Raw genomic sequence first — 26,404 nt, 5'->3', positions numbered from 1 at the left:
TCGCACGCAGGCAGGGAAAGCCCCGCCCCTTCTTTGAAGCCCCGCCCCCGCAGCCCGTCAGCACCGAACGCACATGCGCGAAAGTGCGTCCCCGCCCCCGCTCCCGGTTCCGTGCGGAGTCTCTGCGATCTCTGTCACCTCACAGTAGTCGTTGCTGGTTGCGGGCGCGGGGGCGCGAGTAGCGCAGGGCCGCCTCTCCCCCGCCCTCAGGCCGGGCCCGGGCTCGGTCCCCCGCTCCCTTCTCTCCCCACCCCGGTCGGGTACCGGAAGGTCCAAGCCGCTGCCGGGTGCCCGAGGGCCATCGTGGCCGCCGCCACGGGTCCTGATGGAGCCGCCGAATCTCTATCCGGTGAAGCTCTACGTGTACGACCTGTCCAAGGGCTTGGCCCGGCGGCTCAGCCCCATCATGCTGGGTGAGGAGACCGGGGTCAGTGGGAAGAAGGCAGGTGGTCGATCGTAGCGCCCTGCCAGGGCGGGAAGAGGGGCCCACGGGTGAGAGTGGAGTGGGATTCCCTGAGCCACCTTTCCAGCTTCTTGATCGAATCCCAAGGAGACACACGCGCTCTCCTTGCAGGGCACTGGCTGGGAGCAAACCCTTCAGCTAGGCTCTAGGGTAAGCCGACTGATCTTGCCGGGTTCCCTGTCTTCTTGTGGAACCCTCTACACTCCTTCCTTGGCTCAAAGTCGAGAAAGTGGGGATGCCTCCAGCGCGCGTCCCTGGTGGTGGAAGCAACACTGCAGAGGAGATTCTCTGGTGGCCCTCGGAGTCACTGCCCTCCGTGCCAAAAGGAAACTCCCTCTGCAGTTTGGAGTGGAGGGGAAGGGAAGGCTGGAGCGGCAAAGGGCTCTAGCCCTTGCTCGCCCTGTTCCAGTTAGGTCAAATTAAGTTAACCTGAGCCAGAACTTGGAACTAATCACATTCTGTCCGACAATCCAGTCTTCGTTCAAGAGTTCGTTGCTTTTGAACAGATGGTTTAAAAAAAAAAAAAAAAAAAAAAAAAAAAAAAAAGCTATTCTGGGATGCTATTGCTGTTGTATCAGGATTAGTATCGGTTGCACAGTTCGAACGTCTTAATACTAAGAGAGATAAAAGCAGCCCTTCAGTGAAGGTCCAGTTTCGTTTCAAGTCAAATACCAAAATGTCTGTGTCATATAGGACTTGTCAGGTTTGTCATTTCAAGTAATGATGGACAGGAAAGGATTCGGGGATTGAAAATGACATTGTTTTGTATCGTTCATTTGAATAGCTATTATTCCCTGGCGAAAGCTTAGTTCTCAGGGAGAACAAGGGGCAGAGATCAAGGAAGCTTGGCAACTTTTGAGGGCATCCATTTGTGATGTGTCACTGAGTTGAACTTAATCCTTCAACCTTGGGCCAATGAGTGGTTTCTAAATTTGGCTTCATATCAGAATCACCTAGAATGTTTGTTAAAAACACACCTAAGTACATAGCTCACTCGCCGGTGGAGTTCTTGCTTGGCATGCTTCAAGCCCTGGGTTTGATCTCTAGCCCAAAACAAAAAACAGATGCATTCATTTTCAATACACATTGTCAAATGGAATTGAAAAAAAAAAAAAAAAACTGTTAGCTAGATAGAACTTAACTGATATAATCTACTAAACAACTCAAATGTCCCCCAATCAGGAAAGAAGACTGGAACATTTTGCTTTCAACATTTGCCTTATTTTCTTCTTAAATGTGCTGGAGACTGAACTCAGGCCTCGAGTGGAACACACCTGTAATCCTAATACTAAGGAAGTTGAGGCAAGAGGGTTGTGGGTTCAAGACCAATAATGTAGGCAACATAGCCTAGTCCTACACAGTGTGAAAAAGAAAAGAAAATTAAAAAAGAAAACGAGAGATGAGGTTAAAACAGTTTCTCTACTAAAGAAACTGGTAACTGACAGCATATGAAACCCAACACATAGTGAAAGGAAAACTTTACCGTAAGCTTTACTTACTGTTTAAATACCTGTGCACATTTGTAAATTTTAAATTTGTAAATCATAGAGCCAGGATTTTTCGAAATCTTTATTTTTAATGAGTTTTTTCAGATTATTTTTATGTCCCATAACCCAAACATTTGGACCTAGGTCATGGGTTGTTGGCAGGGCTTAGGGGCCAGGTATGACTCAGTGGTAGAGGCCTTGCCTAATGTGCATAAGGCCTGAGTTCAGACTCCAGCATACCTAAGAAAAAAGTAAGGCAAATCTGAAAGCAAAATTCCCAGAGTTCTTTATTGATTGAGGACATTTGAATTGTTAATAGATTATACCAGTCAGGTTTGAGCTTAATATTGGACTGCAGCCATGTGTTTAGTTTTATCACAGGAAGGCATTGTTTGTCTCCTAGACCTTCCCCCCACCCCCTTATACTGGCTATTCTTTTGACCTAATACCAAAAGAAATATTATTTTTAACTGAAAGAGATTGTTGTTTCATTCATTAAGCAAATATTGAAGGAAGGGCTTAGCATATGCTGATGTTTAATGTGTTAATGTTTAACAGAGATGTGTAGAACCAACAGAGATGTTTGGATCATGGATATATATCAAAAGAAATTCTGATCTGTGCTGAATACCAAGATAAAAAATAATATGAGAAAATCAGTTTTAAATAAGTTTCAGAAGCTGTGATTTTAAGCTGAAAATAAAAGAGGAAGAAGCAACCATCCATGGAAGATGATAAGGAAGTTAGATTACTCTAGATAAAAGGATTGACCAGCCAAGAGCTAGAGCAGGAGTGCCTGGTGTGGAGGGGCTGAAAAATGCCTCTGTGGAGTGTGGTTGTAAAGGGGGAAGTATATAAGCAGGTGAAATAATAGACTCGTCACCCTTAGCCTTTGGGGCTTGAACCCAGGCACTTCAAGTATACTAGGCAAGTGTCCCATCACTGAGCTACATCCCTAGCAGCCCTGTTCTTTTAAATAGATGTGATGCTTTAGAAAGCATCAGCCACACCTGAAACTTCACCAATTTGGCACATCAGAGGTTATAGCCTTTCACAAATTTAATTTTCCCTTTTCTTGTATTGTTTTATTCCCTTTTACAAAATGAAGGAAGAGTTAGCAAAAATCATAGTCATTGCTTTCTAAAGGTTAAGACATTTAGGAAAAGCCAGGTAAGGTAGTTCATAGCATTCTGAGTCAAGAGGATTAGCACAAGTTTGAGGCCAGCAGGAGCTACAGAGTAAGAACCTGTCTCTGAGAAGCAAACACAAGGGCCTAGAAACCATGAGTTGTTGATTTTTTTATTGCTTTGTAGACCAGGCTGTCCTTGACTCTGAGATCCTCCTACCTCTGCCTCCTGAGTGCTGGGGGGGTAAATGTGTGCTCAGACAGTGCTGTAGTTGCACTCAGTAAACTCTTCTTTAAAAATAAACTGCTGGGGGAAAAAATGCTAGATTCTGGACATGGTTGGTGAACGCCTTTAATCCCAGCACTGGGAAGGTAGCAACAGGTGAATCTTTGTGAGTTTGAGACTGAGTTGGTCTATATAGTGAATTCCAGGACAGCCTGGACTATGAAGAGAAATCCTGTCTCAAAAAAACAAAACTAAAATAAAATGAATCAATTGCAGAGTAGGCTCAACAGTTGTTGCTCTTGCAGAAAGTATGGGTTCAGTTCCCACCAAATTGGGTGGTTCACAGCTGTCTGTAACTCCAGGTGCAGGGGACGAGATACCCTCTTCTAGCCTTTGTAAGCATGTAGTGTAAGCACAGACAAGTAGGCACACACAAACCAATAAATCAGTAAACAAACCAGAGGGCTGGAGAAATGGCTCAGCAGTTGACAGCACTTGCTGTTCCTACAGTGAACTGTAGTTCAGTTCCCAGCACCCACATCTAGCACTCACAACCACCACTAAACCCACAATTTAGGTTGATTTGACACCCTCTTCTGGCCTCTGTGGGCTTGAACACACATATGCTTGTGCTTGCACACACACAAATTAAAATACATTTTACAAAAGCAAAAATAACACCCCCCAAAAAGGTGGGAATAGGCACTGTCCTTTCCTTTCAGGTACCACCAACCTTAAACTAATTCATTTAGTTCCTGTATATTGATTTCTCATCCCTAAATATATTTAAACTTTTAAAAAAAATTGTAAGGGCCACCAAGGCAGCTCATTGGATTAAGATACTGCCCCAAGCCTGACAAACTGCCTTTGGTCCCTAAAACTTAAGGAGAGAACCAACCAACAAGTTGCCTTCTCACCACCACATGTGCAACATTCTGCACCCACACATACACACTCGTAAGTAAACGTGTTTACTTATTTTCTAAAAGAATATAGCAAAGCTGGGCGTCAGTGGCTCATGCCTTTAATCCTAGCACTCAGGAGTCAGAGGCTGGAGGGTCTCTTGAGTTAGAGGACAGCCTGGTCTATAGAGCAAGTTCCAGGACAACCTCCAAAGCAATACAGAGAAACTCTGTCTCCAAAAAATGTGTGTGTATACATATTATATATCAGAGTAGTTGAGAACTTGTCAACTTTTCCTGAGTTGCATACACTAGAATCCTTACCACACCTCTGTAAAATAGGTCTTGTTATTTGCCCCAAGTCACACAGCTGGTGGTGGCAAAACTGGGTTACAGACACAGCTTATTTCACCACCATTTTGCTAATACCAGCTTTCCAAGGTAATATTCTCTTATGACTAAAGTGGGTTTCTTGTTCAAAGGTCTAAAGGTGTCCTTAGACATCTCAAGATTGACTTAAAAAATCTGGGCTCTATGTGTGTGCTACTCTTCTAGCACTGTGCCCATCCCTCTTAGCCCTCTTTTCCAAAGCAAATTCATGTCACACTTTAGTCATGTAAATTTTGTATTATAAGATCTTATCCACAGGCTGGAGAAATGGTTCGGTGGTTAAGAGCACATACTGTTCTTGCAGAGGACCTGTTCCCAACACCCATATCAGCCAGTTCACAACTGCCTGTAACTCCAGTTCCAGTTCCAGAGGATCCAACACACCTCTGACCTCCACAGGTGCAAACTTGTACACATAAATAACAATAAAGTTACTTTTAGAAATAATAACTTTGGGGCTAGAAACATAGCTTAAAAGTTAAGAACACTGACTGCTCTTCCAGAGATCCTGAGCTCAATTCCCAGAAACCACATGGTGGCTCACAACCATCTTCATGACTTGCATGGATGCAGGCAGAAAGCTGTGTACATAATAAATAAATAAATCTTTAAAAAAAATAATAACTTCAAGACCTTATCCAATTCTGTTCCAGTTCATGATTGGCTTAAATAACACAGATTTAGACTTCACCAAATTATCCTGCCCTTTTGTTGTTTTTTTTTGTTTGTTTGTTTTTCAAGACATTTTTTCTGCGTAGCCCTGGCTATTCTGCAACTCACTCTGTGGGTCACGCTGGCCTCAAACTCACAAAGTTCCACCTGCCTCTGCCTCATGAGTGCTGGAATTAAAGGCATGTGACACCACTGCCTGGCTATTCTATCCTATATTATTATTATTATTATTATTATTATTATTATTAGTTTTGTTTATGTGTGCCTATATGCCACACATACTGTATACTACAGTAATAAGCAAAACTTAAAAAAAAAAAAAAAAAAAAAAAAAACCACAGTAAATGGTTCAAAGCCAACCTGGTCTACAATGTGAATTCCAGGATAGCCGACCTACGGAGAAACCCTGTCTCAAGAAAACAAAAAGACAAAACACACACACACACACACACACACCAACAACAAATACTTTTCTGGCCTGGGGAAATAGTGTAGTAGATAAAAGCTCTAGTTATACGTGCATGAGAACCTGAGTTTGAATGTGTGCAGATGCCCATGGAAGCCAGAAGAGGGCAATGGATCCCCTAAAACTAGACTTTGGGGCTGGGAACTAAAGTTGGGCCCTTTTAAGCTCTTAGCCACTGAGCCATCCCTCTGGCCCCTATCCTGTCCTATTTTGAGGGTATGTGCCTCCCATGAAAGTGTGTGTGTGTTCTGCAGTACCACGCTTGCCACAGTTATCCTTAGCAATCTAATTGAGCAGACAGCTTAATTGCACCTTTTCTCCCCATATCACTATTTGGCTAATATAATTAGCTATTAAAACTGTCCTTCAGCTTTTAATAATTTTAGCTACTCTTTAAATTTCCTGACCTCTTTTTGTGAAAAGCCTTGTAGAGATAAATGCAGAGGCTTTGGAGGAGCGAGGGATTAAGAAGGGTGTCTCATCATGCAGTTTAGGCTAATAGGTGTTTCGTGTTTCTTTTCTGACTCAAAGCATTCCTAACAGTTATTTTTTTCTTAGAAGCTCATCAAATTGTTCTTAAGTTAAAGTTTTGGGAAATTGTATGGTAGAACGCTTGCTTAGTATGTATAAGGCAATAGGTTTGAAAAAAAAAGTCTGCATTTATCTTGACTAGTGAATATTTGGGCATTTATATTTTTAGATCCTAGAACAATGCAATGGGCCTCTTTTATCTAGGTGTTATTTCTTGAAAAGTAATATACATGCATGTATAAAATTAAATGACAGTTGCATTCCAGGATAAATGCAACAGCTACTTGAGTCTTATCAGCAAGAGTCTGGAGCTTCTGGAGGATACACCCCATTCCTCAGAGTACCCCCAGTGACTGCTGAGAGTGGGTACTTCTTTGTTTTTATTTAAATTTGAAACAAGCTTATTTTACATGACAATCCCTGTTCCCTCTCCCTCCCCTCCTCCCATTACCTCCCAACCCCCATCCTATCCCCCTTCTGCTCCCCAAGGAGGGTGAGGCCTTCCATGGGAAATCTTCAAAGTGTCATATCATTTAGAGCAGGGCCTAGGCTCTCCCCCATATGTCTAGGCTGAGAAAGTATCCCTCTATATGGGATGGGCTTCCAAAGTCCATTTGTATACTAGGGATAAATACTGATCCATTACTAAAGGCCCCATAGACTGCCCAGTCCTCCTAACACCCACATTCAGGGGAGCCTGGTTCAGTCCTATGCTGGTTTCCCCTTGGTTAGGTCATTGAGTGGGTGCTTCTTAAGAGACTTGAGCACCCAAGTGGGTGGTGCTGGGCAGGAAACCAAGGCCTCACTGAACTATACCCTCTTTTCCAGTATTGATTATAGGAATGACTCAGAATTGGAGATTAACTAGAATTTTCAAATCTGAGAGAGGGTTTTGTTTTTCTTTTATGTTTTAATGCAATCTATTGTGCTTTGTTTTTGCTTGTATTGTTCATTGTGTGCTCACTGTTTTATAGCCACTAAAGGAATGAAGGAATAGTAATCCTACATCTTTATTATGCAAATGAATGTAGCTTGCAACTCTGAATGCTCCTGTTTAATGTTCCTGGCCACCTCACGTTTAATACAACACACTAGACCCAGCCTTCCTATGTTGGATTCTACAACAAAGTCTAATTCTGTTAAGAGAAAAAAAAAAAATGGTGTTCTGGTTAGTGTAACTATTTCTGTGATGAACACTTTCATGACCAAAGCACCTTAAGGAGGAAGGCTTTACTTGTTGCACACCCTGTACCTCAGGCTGGTCGCACAGCAGTTGTGCTGCAGCCTTCCAAGTGTTAATTAAGATTACATGTGTGCATTATCACATCTGACTATTTTTACACTAGAAAAAAAAAATCCTGCACTGACTCTAAAGAATATGCACTACTGTTGAGTGCTTTGTTTGGGTTTGTCTTTAAGATTTATTTATTTTTATGTGCATTGGTGTTTTGCCTATGTGTTTGTCTGTGTGAGAGTGTCAGGTCCCCTGGAACTGAGATTACAGACAGTTGTGAGCTGCCACGTGGGTACTGGAAAGTGAACTTGGTTCCTCTGGAAGAGCAGTCATTGCTTTTAACCCCTGAGCCATCTCTCTACCCCTTAATAAACTTTTTTTTTTCAAGACAGTTTTTTTCTGTGTAACAGCCCTGCCTGTCCTGGAACTTGCTCTATAGACCAGGCTAGCCTCGACCTCACAGAGATCTGCCTGCCTCTGCCTCCCGAGTACTGGGATTAAAGACTAGTGCTACTACTACCCTGCCTGTTAAGTATTTTAAGCCTACCTTTTAAAACTTTACTTATTACTTTATGGTGCTCAGGTTAGAACTTGGTGCCTTAGTGTGGTGTAAGATAAATTCTCTACCACTGAGCTTCACCCCCAGGTCTTTTTTGGTCATTTCCTGGCACCCCTCTCTCCCCTCAGACAAAGATGGTAAGCCCTTCTGCTAATATGCATTTCTCTCAATATTGATGCAGAGGGCTACATTATACACACCTGCTCTTACTTTTTCCCAGAAAATAAGCAGTTTCCCAGTTAACACAGAAGCATCTCATTGTTGGCAAAGTACCAGTTAAAATACTTTTTTGCTAGGGAAGGGCTGTGTGGAGTGAACTGGGGCTGTATTTGATCTATACCATAGAGCTAATGTCTTTCCTTTTCCTACAAACAAAAAATGCCACTTGCAAAGAGGCTTGTGTCTTGGGAGTTCCATCACTTGCCATCCACTTTACTCTTACTGCTAGGCATCTGCATAGCAGCAGCAGTATGCTGTGGCTGGTGGCCTGTGTGTCTGTGTTCACACTCCTTCCAGCTCCATGGATAAGAGCAGGTGGGGTGCTCACTCCAAGACTTTGGGTACTTCTTTACTCCTAGACAGTGAAGGCTAACAATCATACACCTCGCCCCTACACCTTTTGTCATCTGTGAGCTGACACCCATGTCTTCTGTTTGTTCCCCCCCCCCCACATCCATACTCCATAGGCCTCAGAATGAGTGTATTGGGTGTGCCAATAAGCTTAGAAACATGCAGCCATGTGACTACCAACTCCAGCTTGCTGAGAAAATCACAGTGGGAAATAATCCGCTCTGTGCTAATATCTATTGAGTCTAATTCATGTCCCCAAAGGGCTTTGTGCCCTACTTTCATAGCTCATACTACTACCCCCACCTTACCTTCTTTCATCCTAATCTTGCCTAAAAAATTAAAACTCAGTTCAGCCTGTCCCCCGTGTCGTCCATCCCCCCCCCACTCCCCATGCCCCAAGGGTAGGCTCTGATGCATCCAGCCTTCCATTTCTACCAGAGCATCACCAACAAACTCTTTACATCTTGCCTCATCTTTTTATACTAGACATCTTTTTATACTAGGTCTGGCTGTCCTGGAACTTAATCTGTAGACTAGGCTGCCCTCAAACTCAGAGATCCATCTGTAACTGCCTCCAAACTGGGTGGGTGTGCCACCACCCAACTCAAAACATGAGTCTTATTCATCTTTTCAAAGTGACAGTAAATGTATACTAACATTTGAAATATGTGATTCCACTGGCAAAGTGCTTATCTAGCATGCACAAAAACCTGGGCTTGATCCCTAGTATCACCAAGCATGGTGTAAATGTCTTTAATCCCAGAAGGTGAAAGGCAGTGGGAGGGAAGATCGTCCTTGCCTACATAGCAAGTCAGAGGCCAGCCTAGAATACATGAGACCTTGTCCCGGGAAAGGAAAAAACAAAAACCTAGGCCTTGGAGTATAGTTTAATAGTAGAATCCATGCTTAGCATATACAAGGCTCTGTGCATTCCCCAGTACAAATAAACATTTTTTAAAAAGAATGAGATACATATTTAAAATTCTATAATTTATATAACACAGCAGAAGTATATGTAAGCATGCTATTGCTCTTCCATGCAACATGGGTTTTGTCCTTGAGCAGGTCTGGAGCAAACAATGAGGGTGACATTTGGCAGTCAGTAAGCCTTCTTTTGATGAACCCTGGTGAGTGAGTGAGGTCCCAACCTCCTTCATTGCCTTCCTCATCCTTCCAAGTGTTTTATGTATTGTCTCCCTTGTGTTTTTCCATGACCTCTAACCTGCTCTTTAACTCCTCTCCAGTTCATCTCTACCATGTCTCTCATAGCAATTTATTGTCCAGGCTGGCCTCAGTCACTATGTAGCTGAGAGTGACTTTGACCTTTTGATCCTCTTGCCTCTGCCTCCCAAATGCTGGGTTATAAGCATGTGCCACCATGCCTGTCTCTTACCTGGCCTTTCTTTCTTCCTTTCTTCCTTTCTTTGTTTCTCTCTTCCTTCATTTATTTCTTTCTTCCTTTCTTTCTTTCTTTCATTTTTACATTTATTGAGTGTGTGTCTGCGTGTGGAGGATCAGGAGACAACTTTCAGGAGTTGGTTCTCTTCTGCTATGTGACCCAGGAATTGAATTCAGGTCATCAGGCAAGGTGTCGGGTGCCTTTACTTGCTGAGTCATCTTGCTGGCCCTTACCACAGCATCTTTTTAAAAATTTATTTTTACTTATATATGAGTGTATACATCTGTGTTGTGTATATGTATTGGTGCTTCAAACTCCAGAAGAGGGCATTGGATCTCCAGGAGCTAGAGTTACAGGTAGTTATGAACCACCCTGTATGAGTTCTGGGAACCAAACTTGAATCCTCTAGGAGAGCAGCAAGTGCCAAGTGTAGTGGTATACAATTGTAAGCCCAGCATTGGAGAAGTGGAGATGGGATTACTACAGCTTTCTTGCTAGCTCAGGAATCTGAATTAGGAATGTCAGGTTCATTAAGAGACTCTGTCAAAAAGAATATGGTGAGTGATTGAGAAGGATACTTAATGTCAACCTCTGTCCTACACACATACACACACACACACACACACACACACACACACACACACACACACACGGGCAGGTGTCTAGGTTTAGGTGATACATATCTGTAATCTCAGCATCAAGAATCTGAGCTATGAGGATTGTTTTTAGTTTGAGGCCAGCCTGAGCTATAATAAGTTGCTTCAAATAAAACTAAATAGGCCTAATGGTGTGGCTTAGTGTTAGAACACTTGCCTAGCATACATAAGGCCCTAGGTTTGATTCACAGCACTAAAATGAAATAAAAATAGAATGTTAGAATGATAGTCTTATATTTGGGCCAGAAGATAGCTCAGTGGGAGTTTGATGCCCAAAGCTTACATGGGAGAAGCAGAGAATTGACTCCTGCAAACTGTCCTCTGACCTCCATGTACACCATGGCATGTTCACACGAACACACTGAGTAAATACATGGAAAAAAAAAATTTTTTTTTAAAGTGAATCTAATCAAAGTACCGTCCTACCCAGTGCAGACCACCCTGCCTTGCCACAGGCCTGCTGGCTCCTCATAGCACCTCCACCACTCCTGCCTCCTCTGCCCTACAAAACCTCAGTCTTCAATTTGCAAGGACTGTTCTCCCTGCAGATACACCCAACTTTGTCCCTGCTTGCTCCTTCATTGGCTGAAATCAAGCTCTTGAAGGTCATTCTTCATCTTTATTAACATAGCACCCTGTTTCACCAGTTTCAGAGCTTATCAGCATTGTGTTTTAGTTCATTATATGTGACTCTTTCCACTTGACTTGGAGCTTCTGAAGGCAGCTAGTAGGTAGAAGAATAGGATAATAGGTCCCAAGTATAGGTCAGCGGGAGAGCATGTGCTTAGTGTATTCATACATCTGCGTTCATTCAGTCCCCAGCACCAAGTGAATGTGCATTGCCTTTTTAAGACACATAGCATTTAGTTTGGCTCCATTCTTTTCTGAAGATTTGCGCCTTAATGAAGAACTAGGTAACATCCTTCCTTGCTTTACTAAAGGTTTGCTGTAGATGACACAGAGAAGTTAAGACAGAGTTGATTTAATCCCAGAGGGAAATAAGAACAGACACAAACATGTGCCAGTGTTTTTATTTGCTTTCTGGTAAAGCAAAATTGCTCCTGAACTTCTTGAACACAGTGCATACTTGTCACAACCAGAGGGCTGATATGGAGGAGAGCTGAGTTTTTGGAAGGTCCTCCAGGTCCTCTAACAGTTTTCTCCTGGTTTGTGTGAATTCTGAGTTTACTCAGGTTGAGGGGTTCATTCATTCTTGTCCCAAATGGCTAAACCTCTCCTTTTCTCCACAGGGAAACAACTGGAAGGCATCTGGTAAGCAGATGGAGACCCTTCATATTAACTGCTGGTGAACCAGGGCAGCTCACTATGTGATTTAGTGTCTCTGCAACTCCCAGCTCAAAGCCTGGCTCTTGTTCATTCCCATATCCTTTTGTTTTTTCCTTAAGTTTTTTTTTTTAATGTATGGGTGTATGCATGTCTATGTATTATGTATGTGTTTGCTTCCCAGGAGGCCAAAAGAGAGCCTCAGATTCTATGACACTCAAGTTATAGACAGTTGTGAGCCACGATGTGGGTGCTGGGAATAGAACCTGAATCCTCTGGAAGAATAGGCAGTGCTCTTAACTGCTGAGCCATCTTTCCAGCCTCCGGTTTCCCATATCCTAGACAGCAGTTCTCCATAGAGCTGATTTTATCCCTCCACCGCACAAGATACTGGCTATGTCTAGAGACTTTTTTTTTTTTTTTTTTTTTTTTTTTTGGTCAAAACTGGAGGAGGGGTGCTACTGTCAGCTCCTTCTTAATGCTTCCCACAATAGAGTCATCCACCCCAGTGTCAGTGCCCGAAGGGAGGACACCTAATCTGGGGTGCTCTCTGCACTCTTTGCCCACAAGTTCCACCCACTGCAAGTTGAAAATGTTCCAGAAAAGGAGGATACTACTGTGCTATCCATTCTCCTGTAAGCAGCATCAAAGTCCTGAATGTTAGCTGGGAGTGGTGGCATACTCCTTTAACCCGTACCCAAGAGGCAGAGGCAATGGATCTCTGAGATAGAGGCCAGTCTTGTCTATGTGGGGAACTCCAGGCCCGCCAAGTACATAGTGAGACCCTGTCTTAAAAAAAGAAAAGAAGAAAGAAAAAGGAAAGTGTTAAATGTCCTGAAAAGTAAAAATGCTTGTCCTGAACATACAGACACTTTTATCATTATTCCCTTAGTAGAGTGTGATGACTGTGTGGCATTTACATCATGTACAATCCTATGTGTCATCTGTAAATAGTTCAAAGTGTACTCAAGGGTGTATATAAGTTCTGCGTATGTCCTATTCCATTTTAGACAGGGGACTTGATCATCTGTGAATTTGGGGGGGGGGGTGAGGACAGTTCCAGTTCAATCATCCCAGATTTAGAGGGGCCCTGAATTGTCTTACTCATGTCTTCATCTGGCTAATATAATAAAATTGGCTACCATGGTGACATCTTTGGGCAGAAATTACTCTGACTACAGTATGGTACTTGCTTTTTCTTGGAGAAGTTATGAAGTTTCTTGGCTCACTGTCCCTCTCTGTGGCAGGCACACCTCTATAGTTGTACACAAGGATGAGTTCTTCTTCGGCAGTGGCGGTATTTCCAGCTGTCCCCCGGTGAGTGTCATCCCCTGACTGCAGATTTCTGGGGGGTTCCTATAGCCTGAGAAATTTGGCTTCTACCATGTACCTCTGGCCTGTGATAGTTCCTTATATTGGCACATAAGCCAGACATGGTAGTGTACTACACACGCCTTTATTCTGAGTTCAGGGCCAGTCTTATCTACAGAGAGTTTCAGAACAGCCAGAGCTACAGAAACAGTTTCTCAAAAAAAGACAAACTGAGCAGTTTTATAATCCTCACACTTGTGAGTAGAGGCAGGAGGATCAGGAGTTCAAGTCTTTCTTGGCTAGCCTGAGTTACATGAGACCCTATCTCAAAAAGGCAGGAGGATCAGGAGTTCAAGTCTTTCTTGGCTAGCCTGAGTTACATGAGACCCTATCTCAAAAAGGCAGGAGGATCAGGAGTTCAAGTCTTTCTTGGCTAGCCTGAGTTACATGAGACCCTATCTCAAAAAGTCACTCCTAACAAGGACTAGTGTGATGCTTAGAAATGCCCAACAGGTCAGGGTGCTTGTCACCAAGCCTGAAAAAAACTGAGTTCACACACAGAAGAAGTAGAAAACCATCCCATAATTCATCTCTGTGATAGATGGTGTAATAAAATGGGGTTTCGGGGGGAAAGATTATTCAACAATCAAGAACAGTGCTCTGCCAGAGAACCTAGGTTTGATTCCCAGCACCCACATGGCAGCTAACATCCATCTGTAACTCTAGTTCCAGAGAATCCAATGCACTCTTCAGGTACTACATGCAGGTAGTACACAGACATACATGCTAGCAAAACACCCATAGAAACATATTTTAAATTAAAAATAGATTTTAAAAAGTAGAGTTGATGAGATGGTTAGCAGATAAGTGTCTTGCTACCCACCAATTCTGATGGCCTGAATTTGTTCCCTGCCACCCATATCACAGTGACTCCTGCAAGTTGTTCTCTGACCAGTTTATGTACATCATATACACAAGTAGATAAATAAATGTTCAAAAACAATGTTAAACCAAACAAAAAGAATAAAGGCTTTAAGATGCTTTCAGTAGTTGGAGGTGTGTCTCAGTGAACCTCCCTCAGCATGGGAGGTGGGGGGAGAAGGAGAGGATAGAGACAGGAAGAAGAATCCTCATCTAGTAACACCCTTTCAGTTAACCCAGTCAGCCTGGTCCTGTGAGTCCCTTTTCTCATATAATCTTTCTGATTCCAATACCCATGTCCTTTTCAGAATATTTTTCTCAGAACCATCTCAAGATTGTCATGGGATATACTCAAGCAAAGACCAGCCATCCATTTTGATATCATAAGTAGGAAGTCATTCTTGATTTTTCACTGACTACCCAACCTATAACAAATCTTTCCTTAAGCCTGACCACTTCTTTGTGTGTTTGCTTTTTGGGGTAAAAGGGTCTCTAGTAGCTAAGTATCTTCAGTTTGAGCCTCTTGATACTTATCTTTACCTCCCAAGTTCTAAGATCACATGCATGCTTGCTCCCAGAAAGTCTGCTCAGTTCTACCTTGTCAGTGTGTCTTAAGTCAGTCTACATCTCTCTTATCTCCCTATCCCTCCAGAGCTTTTCACTGCTTCCTGTGTAGGCTAGACCTATGAAGCTAACCTGACCTCCCTCTGTCCTCCATTTAGGAGACAGAGGTTTTGTTTCTTATTATTTATTTATTTATAATATACACATACACAGTGTTCATGTATGCCTGCATGACAGAAGAGGGCACCAGATCTCATTATAGAAGGTTGTGAGCCACCATGTGGTTGCTGGGAATTGAACTCAGGGCCTCTGGAAGTACTCTTAACCTCTGAGCCATCTCTCCAGCCTCAGAATTTTTTTCTAAAGACTGAATCTCTGAGATCTTCCTGTCTCTGCCTCCCAGTTAAAGACATGCACAACCACGCTTGCATCAGACTCACCATGAAGCCATAGCAGGCCTCTTTGTCACACTAGTCCTGGGATTATGTAACCCTGACTGTCCTGGAACTCAAAAAAGATCCTCCTGCCTTTGCCTTCTGGGTGCTGGGGTTTTTTAAGATGTGTGCTGCTGTGCCCTACATGGTGAGTTTTGAGGTGCTGGGATTTTTTTTTTTTTCTTTTCTTTTTTGGTTTGTTTGTTTGTTTTTCAAGACAGGGTTTCTCTGTGGTTTTGGAGGCTGTCCTGGAACTAGCTCTTTTAGACCAGGCTGGTCTCGAACTCACAGAGATCCGCCTGCCTCTGCCTCCCAAGTGCTGGGATGGAAGGCATGCGCCACCACCACCACCCAGCAGGAATTTCATTTTTCAAATATTCCCCTGCTGTAGCCAGAAGCCTCAGCAGGGTCTCCCACAGACCTTGTCTCTGGATCCCTCTCTAGCCATCCTCTTTTCTGGTTTTATCTTCCCCGCCTCTGCCGTCTTCCAGCTTGGGCATTTAAACCTATACTGCAATTTCAGTATAGCTCCCTAATCCTTCACCTGGATGTGCCTCTCCATTCTTCAGGTCTGCGCTGGGTATTCATTTTCTCCAGCAAATCTCAGCTTGTCCTTCCTTGACACAGGAACTAAGGAATGGCATTGTACACTTTCTCAGTATGGCCCTTATTTCAGCTTCTTATGATCCACTGGAGAATTTTTTACCTGCCTTCCCTAATAAACTTTAAGTTCCACAAGGACAGAAATCTCATGTTTGTATACATTGTACTGCCAGTTTCTAGCATTAGATGTAGCATGTAAGTTCTCAGTATATAATTGTCATATGGATGAACAATAGGAATTGCAATAGTGACCTCTTAGTCTCAACATTAAGTAATTTTCCTCTGGCGGCCATAGCTACTGATCTTGCTCCCCAATGCCTAAAACAATGTCAGCCTCAAGGGAAGTGCTCTGGGGCAGTCAGTCAATGGCTTTTATAGGCAAACTCCTAGGAGTTTTGTGCTTTCTCAAGTCTACCTTGATGTCCTATTACATAACCCTTTGGCTGCTGTTCCCACTCATTAGTCTCCTATGGCAACCCAGCTGTCAGGTTCTGTCCTTGTGGTCATCTACTGGAAACAAAAGGAGACCACAGGTTCCAGCTTTCTTTCTTTTTGTTATTGTTTGTATTTTTTGAGACAGGGTCTCTATGTAGTCCTGGGTGTCCAGGAACTCAATGTGTAGACTGTGCTGGCCTCAAACTCAGAGATCTGCCTGACTCTGCCCTTAGAGTACTGGGATTAAAAGTATATGCCATCATACTCAGATTTTTGTCTTTTTAACAACAGAATGAATAGACAGTGTAGAGCCAGTCTCTACACAGTGCACAGGAATCGGTTTCCAGGCCCCACAAGCAACCAGAAGCCCAACTCTAAACTCTATAACCTTAACACTAACAGAAAATAGCCCTCTTCCTATGATAAGAGTGTCCCAGCAGTTAAAAATGAAGCTGTTGGAACAGAGTTTTGTAGTTCTGTGTGGAAAGTCACAATTTTAAAAGGAGGGGGTGGCTGGAGAGATGACTCAAGAGGTTAAGAGCATTGACTGCTCTTCCAGTAGTTCTGAGTTCAATTCCCAGCAACCACATGGAGGCTCACAAGGACACAGACGCAGGTGAGTTGGAAGCCAGCCAGAGTTACATAATAACTTAACAGATGGGGAAGATAGCCTGGAGTTCAATAAGATCCATTCTTAAAAGTTAACAGAGGGCATTGAGGGTCTCCGTGCTAGAGTACTTGTCTAGCATGCATAAGGTCCTGTTTTTGATGTCCAGAACAGCCAAATGAAAACAAAAGTGATAGAGATGGTGGCTTAGTGACTTTCTTGGGTTGACTCTTTCAGGGAGGGACATTGCTTGGGCCCCCAGACACTGTGGTTGATGTGGGGAGCACAGAAGTCACAGAAGAAATCTTTCTGGAATACCTGTCCTCCCTGGGGGAGTCTCTGTTCCGGTGAGTAAGGATAGTGGTGGCCACTTGTATGCTCCACTACTAGACAGAGTCTGGGAGCCATGCCTGACACTCAGCCCTGGCCTCCTCGCTCTTTACTGCATGGAGAGAAGCAGTTACTGTGCTACAGAAGGAGCCCAGCCTCCCCTTTCCTTCCTTTTCTTTCTTTTCTTCCTTTTTAATGTACATTGGTGTTTTTGCAAAGGGTGTCTGGCCCCCTGGAACTGTAATTTACAGACAGCTGTGAGCTCCCACCTGGGTGCTGGGAATTGAACCCAGGTCCTCTAGAAGACCAGTCAATATTCCCTACCTCTGAGCCATCTCTCCAGCCCAAGCCCAGTTTCTTTAACAGATGACATACATCCCAGCACACTTTCTGCTGCGGTCTAGAAGAAAGGGAGGCCACTCATTGCTTCTGATTAGAACCAGTGAATGCTGTTGTCCACATCCTCTGGCCAAGTGCTTTTCCTAAATATTGAAAGGGGGATTTGTAGGAGAAAGGGAATGAAATGCCAACTTTAGTCAAGATGATGATGTAGCTCAGTTGGTAGAGTGCTTTTCTATTGTGCACAAAACCTGGTTCAATCCCCCACACCATAGAAAACTAAACTAGTGTATTGGTACATGCTTATAATTCCTACACTCAGGAAGTGGAGGCAGGAACAGAAGTTTGAGTTCATCCCTAGATATATATGGAGTAAAAGGAAGCTACCTGAGCTATAGAGACTCTGTTTCAAAAGAAAAAAAACAAAAAACAAAAAACTTAGGCAGTGGTTGCACATGCTTTTTCTATGAGATTAAAGCCAGCCTGGACTACAGAGTGAGTTGCAGGACAGCCAGAGCTACACAGAAAAACCCTGTCTCAGGGGGAAAAAAACGAGTCAAAGTCTGGTAAGAGGACTCATCAGGCAAGGCATTTGCCATATGAGCACAACAGCCTGAGTTTGATCCCTGAAGCCCATACTGTGGGAGGAGAGAGCCTGCTCTCACATGCTGTTCTCTGACTTCATTCATTTTCCTACACACCTACACACAGATTAAATGTTTTAAAAAAGGCCAGGCAGTAATGGCACACACCTTTGATCCCAGCACTTGGGAGGCAGAGGCAGGCAGATCTCAGAGTTCAAGGCCACCCTGGTCTACAAAGTGAGTTCCAGGACAGCAGGACAGCTAGGGCTACACAGAGAAGCCCTGTCTCAGGAAGGGGGGAAAAAAAATACAGAGGAAGGGCTAGAGAGATGGCTTAGAACATGGTTTTCAACCTGTAGGTTGCAATTCCTTTGGGAGTCCCATATCAGATATTTACATTAAGATTCGTGGGCTAAGGAGATGACTCAGAAGATATGAACACTGGCTCTTCTTTCAGAGGTCCTGAGTTCAATTCCCAGCAACCACGTGGTGGCTCACAATCATCTATCATGAGAGATCAGTGCCTTTTTCTGGTACACAAGCATACATGCAGGCAGATCATTGTATATATAATAAATAAATCTTTAAAAAAAATTTCATCAGTCGGTGGCAGTATACACCTTTAGTCCCAGTACTTGGGAGGCAGAGGCAGGTGGATCTCTGTGAGTTCAAGACCAACCTGGTCTACAAAGTGAGTTCCAAGACAACTAGAGCTACATAGAGAAACCCTGTCTCAAAAAAACAAGCAAACAAAAACAGATTTATAACGAAAGCAAAATTACAGTTATGAAGTAGCAATGAAATAATTCCATGGTTGGGGGTTATCATGACATGAGGATCATAGCATTGGAAAGGTTGAGAACTACTGGCTTAGAGGATAAGCCTGAGTTCCATTCCCAGTACCCACATGAAGGCACACAATGAACTGTAACTAGTAACAGAATGTCTGACCCCCCTTTGCGGATTTTCACAGGCAGTAGGCACACACATGGTACACATACATTCATACAACACTCATACATACAATAAGGAAATCTTTTCTAAAATAATCTTTAGTTTCATTAAGGGTTCACCTCTATTCTTTGTCCTGTTTTGAATGTAAAAATTCTGGAACTATAGAAAGCATACATTTTTGGTTCATCTTTTCCTTGTAAATCACTTGGAGATTCAGATTTTCAGATAGCAGTCCTTCTGGAATATCTACGAGGACTGGCTATAGTCTTCACATAAGGCTTTGCCCACCTTCCCACTCCATAGTGACAGTAACTACACAAAGCTGCTGGCTTTCTCATCTGCTCTCCAAACCTTTCTTCTTGTACAGAGGAGAAGCCTACAACCTCTTTGAACACAACTGTAACACCTTTAGCAATGAAGTGGCACAGTTCCTGACTGGGCGGAAGATCCCTTCTTACATCACTGACCTGCCCTCTGAAGTTCTCTCAACGTAAGTGTGACCACTGTTTCTGCCCCCTGACAACTTTGAAAATCCCCATTGGAGGTAGTCAGGAGGATCAGGGTAGCCTCTGCTACACAGTGAGCTTCCTGAGATGAGCCTGAGCTATGTAAGACCATATCTCATAAAGAAAAGAGACAGGAAAACCTCATACTTAGTGCCCCTCCTCTATGGCAACAGAGTTCTTCTAGCCAGTAGGACCTGTTTCGTGGCAGGTTCCACCACAGAGGGCTGGCATTGTTCCTATCCACCAGTGTGCAATAGGCCTCCTTGGAGCTTGACTTAAGTGTCACCACAGAACTTAGAAATCCACTTGATACTAGCTTGGATGTTTACATAAAATCCTGGTATCTCATACACAAAGCCATTTCCCAGAAATGCTTATCTAGAATGTGGACTTCAGTAGATAGCAGAATCCTGAGTAACAGGACAACCCAGTTCATAACTGTTATCTTTGTTAACCACACCCTGAGCTCTTTGACACCCTCAGAAGATAAGTTCTGCTTGTCCTTGAACTTAGAGTGTACAGAAAGCCCTCAGCAGAGGTTTCCTCTGCCCCCTGATGGGGTCCCAGCTTTGTAAAGAGCCTATGGACCATCACTCAACTGTCATCCCTGAAAGGACACAAACTTCCCAAAGGCATATCATATCACCCCCTTTTCTCATTGTACCAAGCTGCCACTGCCCACTCTAGGAGAGTGCCCATTTGTTGCCTCTGACTCCATTTTTCCTGAACTGGAGTCCTGACTAACAGGGATCCCCGGCAGATAAACTCAGTTTTTAAAAAAGAAGCCAGCTGGACAGTGGTGGCACACACCTTTAATCCCAGCACTTGGGAGGCAAAGACAGGCAAGTCTCTGTGAGTTCAAGAACAGCTACCAGAGAGAGCCTGTCTTAAAACACAGGAAAAGGAAGAAAAAAAAAAAAAAAAAAAAAAAAAACCAAAACAAAACCTAGAAAACAAAGCCGCTAAGGAGCCCAGTCTCCCAGGCCTGGAACCAACTGCCTTCTCCTGATAGATTTGTGGAACCCAACTTCCCTGCCAAGAGAGATCTAGGTCATGAGACCCTGAGCATCCTTGAGTAGCCAAACATTTTTGCTGTTGCTATTTAATGGGTGGGGTGCTGGAGCTTGTCTGAACTTGGATCAGTTTACAGGTACTTTATTCTCTTGATCTTAGAGGTGATCTTCAAATGTGGTCGTATCAGCTAAACACAGTGGTATACACTTAACAGTCCTAGCATGTGAGACTGAGCCAAGAGGAGCACAATGAATTTGAGACCAGCTTCAGCTACATAGTGAGTTTGAGGCCAGGCTGAGCTACATATTCAGTCAGGAAAAGGGGGATTTGGTATGCAGCAATCTCTAAGGATGAAGCTTATGCCCGGAGTATGTCATGAGCCACTTTTTTATTTTTTGAAACAAGGCCTCACTATGTAGCCCCAATTAGCTTAGAACTGGCTGTATAGACTGTACTGGCCTCAGATGCACAGAGATCCATATGCCCCTGCCCCCAAGTGCTTTATTTAAGAGTACAGTGACTTTGAAAAGTCTCCAGACAACAATTTTACAGTGTTTCTCCAACTGAGATTTGTGTGTGTGTGTGTGTGTGTGGTTTGGTTGGTTGGTTGGTTGGTTTTGTTTTGTTTTGTTTGAGACAGGTTTTCTCTGTGTAGCTTTGGAGCCTGTCCTAGAACTCACTCAGTAGACCAGGCTGGCCTTGAACTCACAGAACTCTCTCTCTGCCTGCCTTTGCCTCCCAAGTGCTGGGATCAAAGGCGTGTACCACCACTGCCTGGCCCAGCTAAATTATTACAAGAACAATTCGGGTGCCCTTTAGAAAGTAACACCAACACCTGGCTACCTCACATGACTGTCCTATTCCCTGTGCTCCATAGCAGAGTTCCATTTCTAGAAGAATCTTAATTTTGGATACCCTCACTCCCAACATCATCCAATGTCATCATCCTAACTTCCTTTTCTTTTACCTTAGCTTCCCCCTTTTTTCCTCAACTTTACCTTTATTTTTATCTTCTTCAAAAGAATTGAAGATACAAGTAAACTGGTGGTTTTGGTACATGCCTGTAATCCCAGCCCTTGGGAGGTAGAGGCAGAAGGATCAGAAGTTCAAGGTCAACCTCAGCTATATATAAGATGTCTAAGGCCAGCCTAGTCTATATGAGACCTGTCTTAAACCCTACCCATTCAACTAAGGATACAAGTACATCAAGTCCAGAGAGCTCTGGTTCCCTATGGGTAGCCAACCTGTTCCCCCCACAGCTTAACAGGCCTGGCAGGTGTCAGTAACAAGATGACAGAGCCTACACAGAAGAGGGGAACTGGGACTGAAACCATAAAACAAAGCTCAGCGAGGTGGCGCACGCCTTTAATCCCAGCACTCAAGAGGCAGTGGCAGGTGTATCTCTGAGTTCAAGACCAATCTAATCTACAGAACAAGTTCCAGGACAGCCAGAGCTACATAGAAAAATCATGTCTTGAAAACCCCAAAACAAAGAATGGGGGAAAAACCCCATAAACCAAGCTATTTGGAAGATTATTAGTCAGCTTTCTGCTCCTGGAGCAGATACCGGAACTAGTCAGTTTATAAAGAGGAAAACTTTATGTTGGCATGCACAAACTCCCAGAGGTTTCCATCCTTAGTCACCTGATACTGTCCCTTTGAGCCTGTGATGAAGAAGTTTCTCAAGGTGGGGGCACATGTTAGAGCAGGAGCTGCTTACTTGTGGCCAGGAAGCAAAGAGGAAGAGAAGGGGCAGGGCGTGTCCCAGTGACCAGAAGACCTCTGTAGGCCCCACCTCTCACATGCTTCACAGGCTGAGAACCTAGTCTTTAACCCATGGACCACAGAGAACACTTCCCAAGCCAGAGAGCCCCCTTATGAAGACCAGTGTGGTAGTAAATCCTGATTACCAAGACCCACAATTGGCCAGGTAAGAGACTGGAGAATCCTACTCCCAAGGCTCAGGAGCCATTGCAGAAGAGGGGGCAGAAAGAGTGTAAGAGCCATGGATGCTTATGAGGAATTGGTGTCTTCTGGATACTGCAAGGCAGCTGCACTTAGGAACTCCCAGTGCTGGTGACAGCAGACCAAAACCTGCCGTGGAAAGGGGCGCTAGACCTGAAAATCCTCCCTTGCCCAAGGAGCTGTTGGCGATTTTAGCTGCTGGGAGAGTGGGTCAGTTTTCTTCAAGACAATATGTCTGTCATGCCACTATGGAAAGCCATATATCCAAGAATATTTGAACAGCACAGAATGGCCTTGGTGGGGAAAAAGACAGGCACACAAAGGTGGGCATGTAGGGAGGTAGGGTGATCTAGGAAGAATTTGGGAGGAGGAGTTCATAGGATCAAAACACATTGTATAAAATACTCAAAGAACTAAGAAAATGTATATACTTAAAAGGCTGGGAATGGTAGTACACACCTTTAACTCCTATACTTGGGAGGCAGGGGCAGGCAGATCTCTGTGAGTTTGAGGCCAGCCTGGTCTTATAGTGAGTTCCAGGACAGCTAGAACTATGTAGAGCAGCAGTTCTCAACTTGTGGGTCTCAACCTCTTTGGGGGGGTCCCATATCAGATATACTGTTCATCAAATATTTACATTATAATTCATAACAGTAGCAAAATTACAATCATGAGGTAACAATGAAATAAATGTATGGTTGGGGTCACCACAACGTGAGGAACTGTATTAAAGGGTCATAGCATTAGGAAGGTTGAGAACCACTCTCTACATTGTAGAGGCCCCTGTCTCAAAAGAAAAGAAAGGCAGTATGTAGTGCATGAGACTCTTAATCCCAGGGTCATGGGTTCAAGCCCCACTTTGAGCACCAAATGCCCTGGCCCACAGGGTCAGTCAACAGAGACCCTGAGGGAGGGAGTGAAAATGAGGGGACAAGAGACTTGAGAGATGGAGACAAGACAGTGTTCTGATCAAGTCTTGTTCAGTGAATATAACCACAGGGTTTAAGTAGTGGAGAAATGAGGGAATGGGCCAAAGGGAGGATGTGAGGGAGGCATGTCCTTCCAAGCAGGATGCAGGGGTTCTGCTATAGATAAGTTGCTATATGCAGCTGGGACTCTTTCAGGGTCAGGCTGTATCATGTTTAACAAGAGAGCAGTCATAAGGGAATGGAAATTTACCAGTATGTTAGTATCTAAGAGAGTTGTAGGAAAGATGACTGTTTAAGATGCTAACTTTGCTCTGGGGTTCCCCACAATGACCACTGTGCACGGTTCTGATTTGTGGGTGGGTTGCATTGCAGCTCTCCCAACTCGTGTCTGTTTCTCCACAGGCCCTTTGGACAAGCACTTCGGCCCTTCCTGGACTCCATCCAGATTCAGCCTCCTGGAGGGAACTCTGTGGGCAGACCCAATGGCCAAAGCTAACAGGACTGCACGGGACCGCCCGCCTCTCCAGGGCTTTTCCTTTTTAAACAAAACAAACCCTACCAGATTTCTATTTTATAATTTTACATCAGAGCTAACGGGGACGGCTTTTTAAATTTCCCAGGGAAGGAGCTTGTCAGGCTGCACGTAGGACAATGCTCCTAAGAAACAGAACAAATGCCACCCCTTCTAATAGTATTATACTAATTTATTAAGGCTGTCTTGTCTGTGAGTTCACTTTTGACGCTGTTGCCTGAGCGTCCTCTACACTGGAGAGAGAGGGGGCGCTTTTTAAACAGAAAGCAAGAGTCACAATCTGGGAGAATCCCGTCCTGGACCCTCTTTCCAAAGGATACCCACATTCCACCTAGGTTGCCGCACCTGTGGGACCTGGGTAAGGTTTTTTTTTTTTTTTTTTTTTTTTTTTCCAAGACAGGTTTTCTCTGTGTAGCCTGGCTATCCTGGAACTCACTCTGTAGACCAGGCTGGCCTTGAACTCATAGAGATCTGCCTGCCTGTGCCTCTCTGCCTCCCGAGTGCTGGGATTAAAGGTGTGCACCATCACCCAGCCTGGGTGAGTTTTTTACTGACCATAACGCTGGAGCAGTCACCCTATAGCAGCAAATGAGCCAAAGGATTTGGTGTACATGGAGCCAGCTGTAGGCTGACTGACTGACTCAACCTAAGTGAACTCTTTAGCCACAATTTTACCCCCACCCCCAAACAAGGCCACTGGTGGGAGCTGGAGCAGCCATAGCCTCAGGATCAAAGGACAGTGGCAGCAAGGATGAGGGCAGAGAAGACAGGATAAAGCCATTCATTCCTCCTACAACTAGATTCAGTGCCAGTCCTCTCTGCCTGCCTCTAAGCTGCTCTTCCTCAGCAATAATGTGACCTGTCACCATTAATGAAGGTCTAGGCTGCAGTGGCAGAGACCTGGGCCTTCTCTCTGCAAATAATGACATCAGTTTATTTATAGTTAGTAGAGCCAGCCACCCAAACCAGTATGAACTTGTCAGCTAGGTACCAAGGAGACATGATTGTTCCCTCCAGGAACGTATCTCTGATGTAGAGAGAATACCACAATGATGTAGATTAAAGGTGGCAAGAAAATTTAAGAGTTGTCTCCAGTAGAGATTTTCACATTGTCCTTCAAGTGTCTTGAACAGACATTGTCATTCTGACCTTAAGAGGTGTTGGACATTTTTCTAGTGATGTGCTGCTAGGTTTCATCAGCAGGAATCATCTAGAAGTCTATGATGTAGACTCTAGAATCTAGAAGGAACTTAAGTTTCCCTTTATTGGTATTAGCCTCCTACTAGCTAATTTGGGGACTGGATGTGGAGTAGGGGACTCAGAGCAAGCACCTGAGACTCAGCTCCACATCCGTGGGAGCCCCTGCCATGGTTCCCTACCACTTCTAAAACTTGAGCTCAACTGCTCCTTCTGGGGCGGCCGTTCCTCCCTGAAAGCTGCTGCTGGCTCATACTTGCCCATACCCACCTGTCTTTGCCAGTAGCCCTATCAGTTAGCATTATCAGGATCTGCCTCAAGCGCTGACCTGTTCTCTAACCAGGGCCAAGTCCAGCTGGGATGTCAGGTGATGTTTTGGAACTTGAAAGTTGGGATCAAATGAGTCTCAGTGGTTTGCAAGTGTGTATGACAATGACAAATTAGTGTGAAAACCAACAGAGATTATTTACTATTGGTCTGTTGACAGAATGGGGCCAGAAGGGTGAGTGTTTAAAGCTTGGCTTCTGGATAGGTAGAGATTGCTGGAAGCCAGCACTTTTTCATTTGCCTGGTCCCAGCTGCTATCATCTCTGCCTAGAGCTCTCCTGACACCTGACAGGTGCTGGGCTGATTTTCCCACATGACCAGATTCATCTGGTTTTTCTCCTCAAAGCAGTATCTCAGATGCCATGATACTCTGAGAAGTTTGTCTGAGAATTTTAGTTACTTGGTTGCTTGAATAGCCTCTTGTCATGTCCAGCAGCTATCCGTGTTGATGCCTGTGCCCATGGCTCGCAGGGAGATAGGAGGACTGGACAGCTTCTCAGACCTCTGCAGGAAGGCAAGCTCTTCCTCCCCTATGCAAATCCCATCGGCACCAGAATTGTAGGCCATGAACCTCATGTCCCGCCTGCACATATCTCAGGAGCATACTACTAATGACCAACTGACTCCTCCTGGGCATGTACAAGCCAGCAGAAAAGGACCTGAGTCATGTTGTTCATGTCATGTGACAGATACCCTGTAGAGTTCCATTGGTCAAGGGACAAGGGAAGTGGAGGCATGAGACCATAGTCCTTTCCTAGACAAAATGAAGCGTGTTTCTTTGAGATTTTTTTTTCATTACTTCCTTGGAGTCAAATTATGTCTAATATGGAGGTGTTTGCTAGTTTTCATTGGCATTTTTTCTAATGCAATAAACTCATTTATGCTGC

The 26,404-nt window shown here is 44.0% G+C and overlaps 1 protein-coding gene across 1 annotated transcript; it reads left to right on the top strand.

Annotated features, from left to right (window-relative positions):
- The first annotated feature begins 179 nt into the window (after nt 1-179).
- On the top strand, nt 180-26,404 carry Desi1 (desumoylating isopeptidase 1). The gene is made up of 6 exons (XM_051189461.1): nt 180-413; nt 11,932-11,953; nt 13,213-13,282; nt 17,078-17,187; nt 19,415-19,537; nt 23,864-26,404. Exons 1-6 carry the CDS (start codon nt 326-328, stop codon nt 23,955-23,957), a joined length of 507 nt encoding a protein of 168 aa, XP_051045418.1. The 5' UTR covers nt 180-325; the 3' UTR covers nt 23,958-26,404.

Source organism: Phodopus roborovskii, unplaced genomic scaffold (assembly GCF_943737965.1).
Source record: "Phodopus roborovskii unplaced genomic scaffold, PHOROB, whole genome shotgun sequence".
Taxonomy (NCBI): Eukaryota; Metazoa; Chordata; class Mammalia; order Rodentia; family Cricetidae; genus Phodopus; species Phodopus roborovskii.
This window is presented reverse-complemented; position numbering and strand designations above follow the sequence as displayed.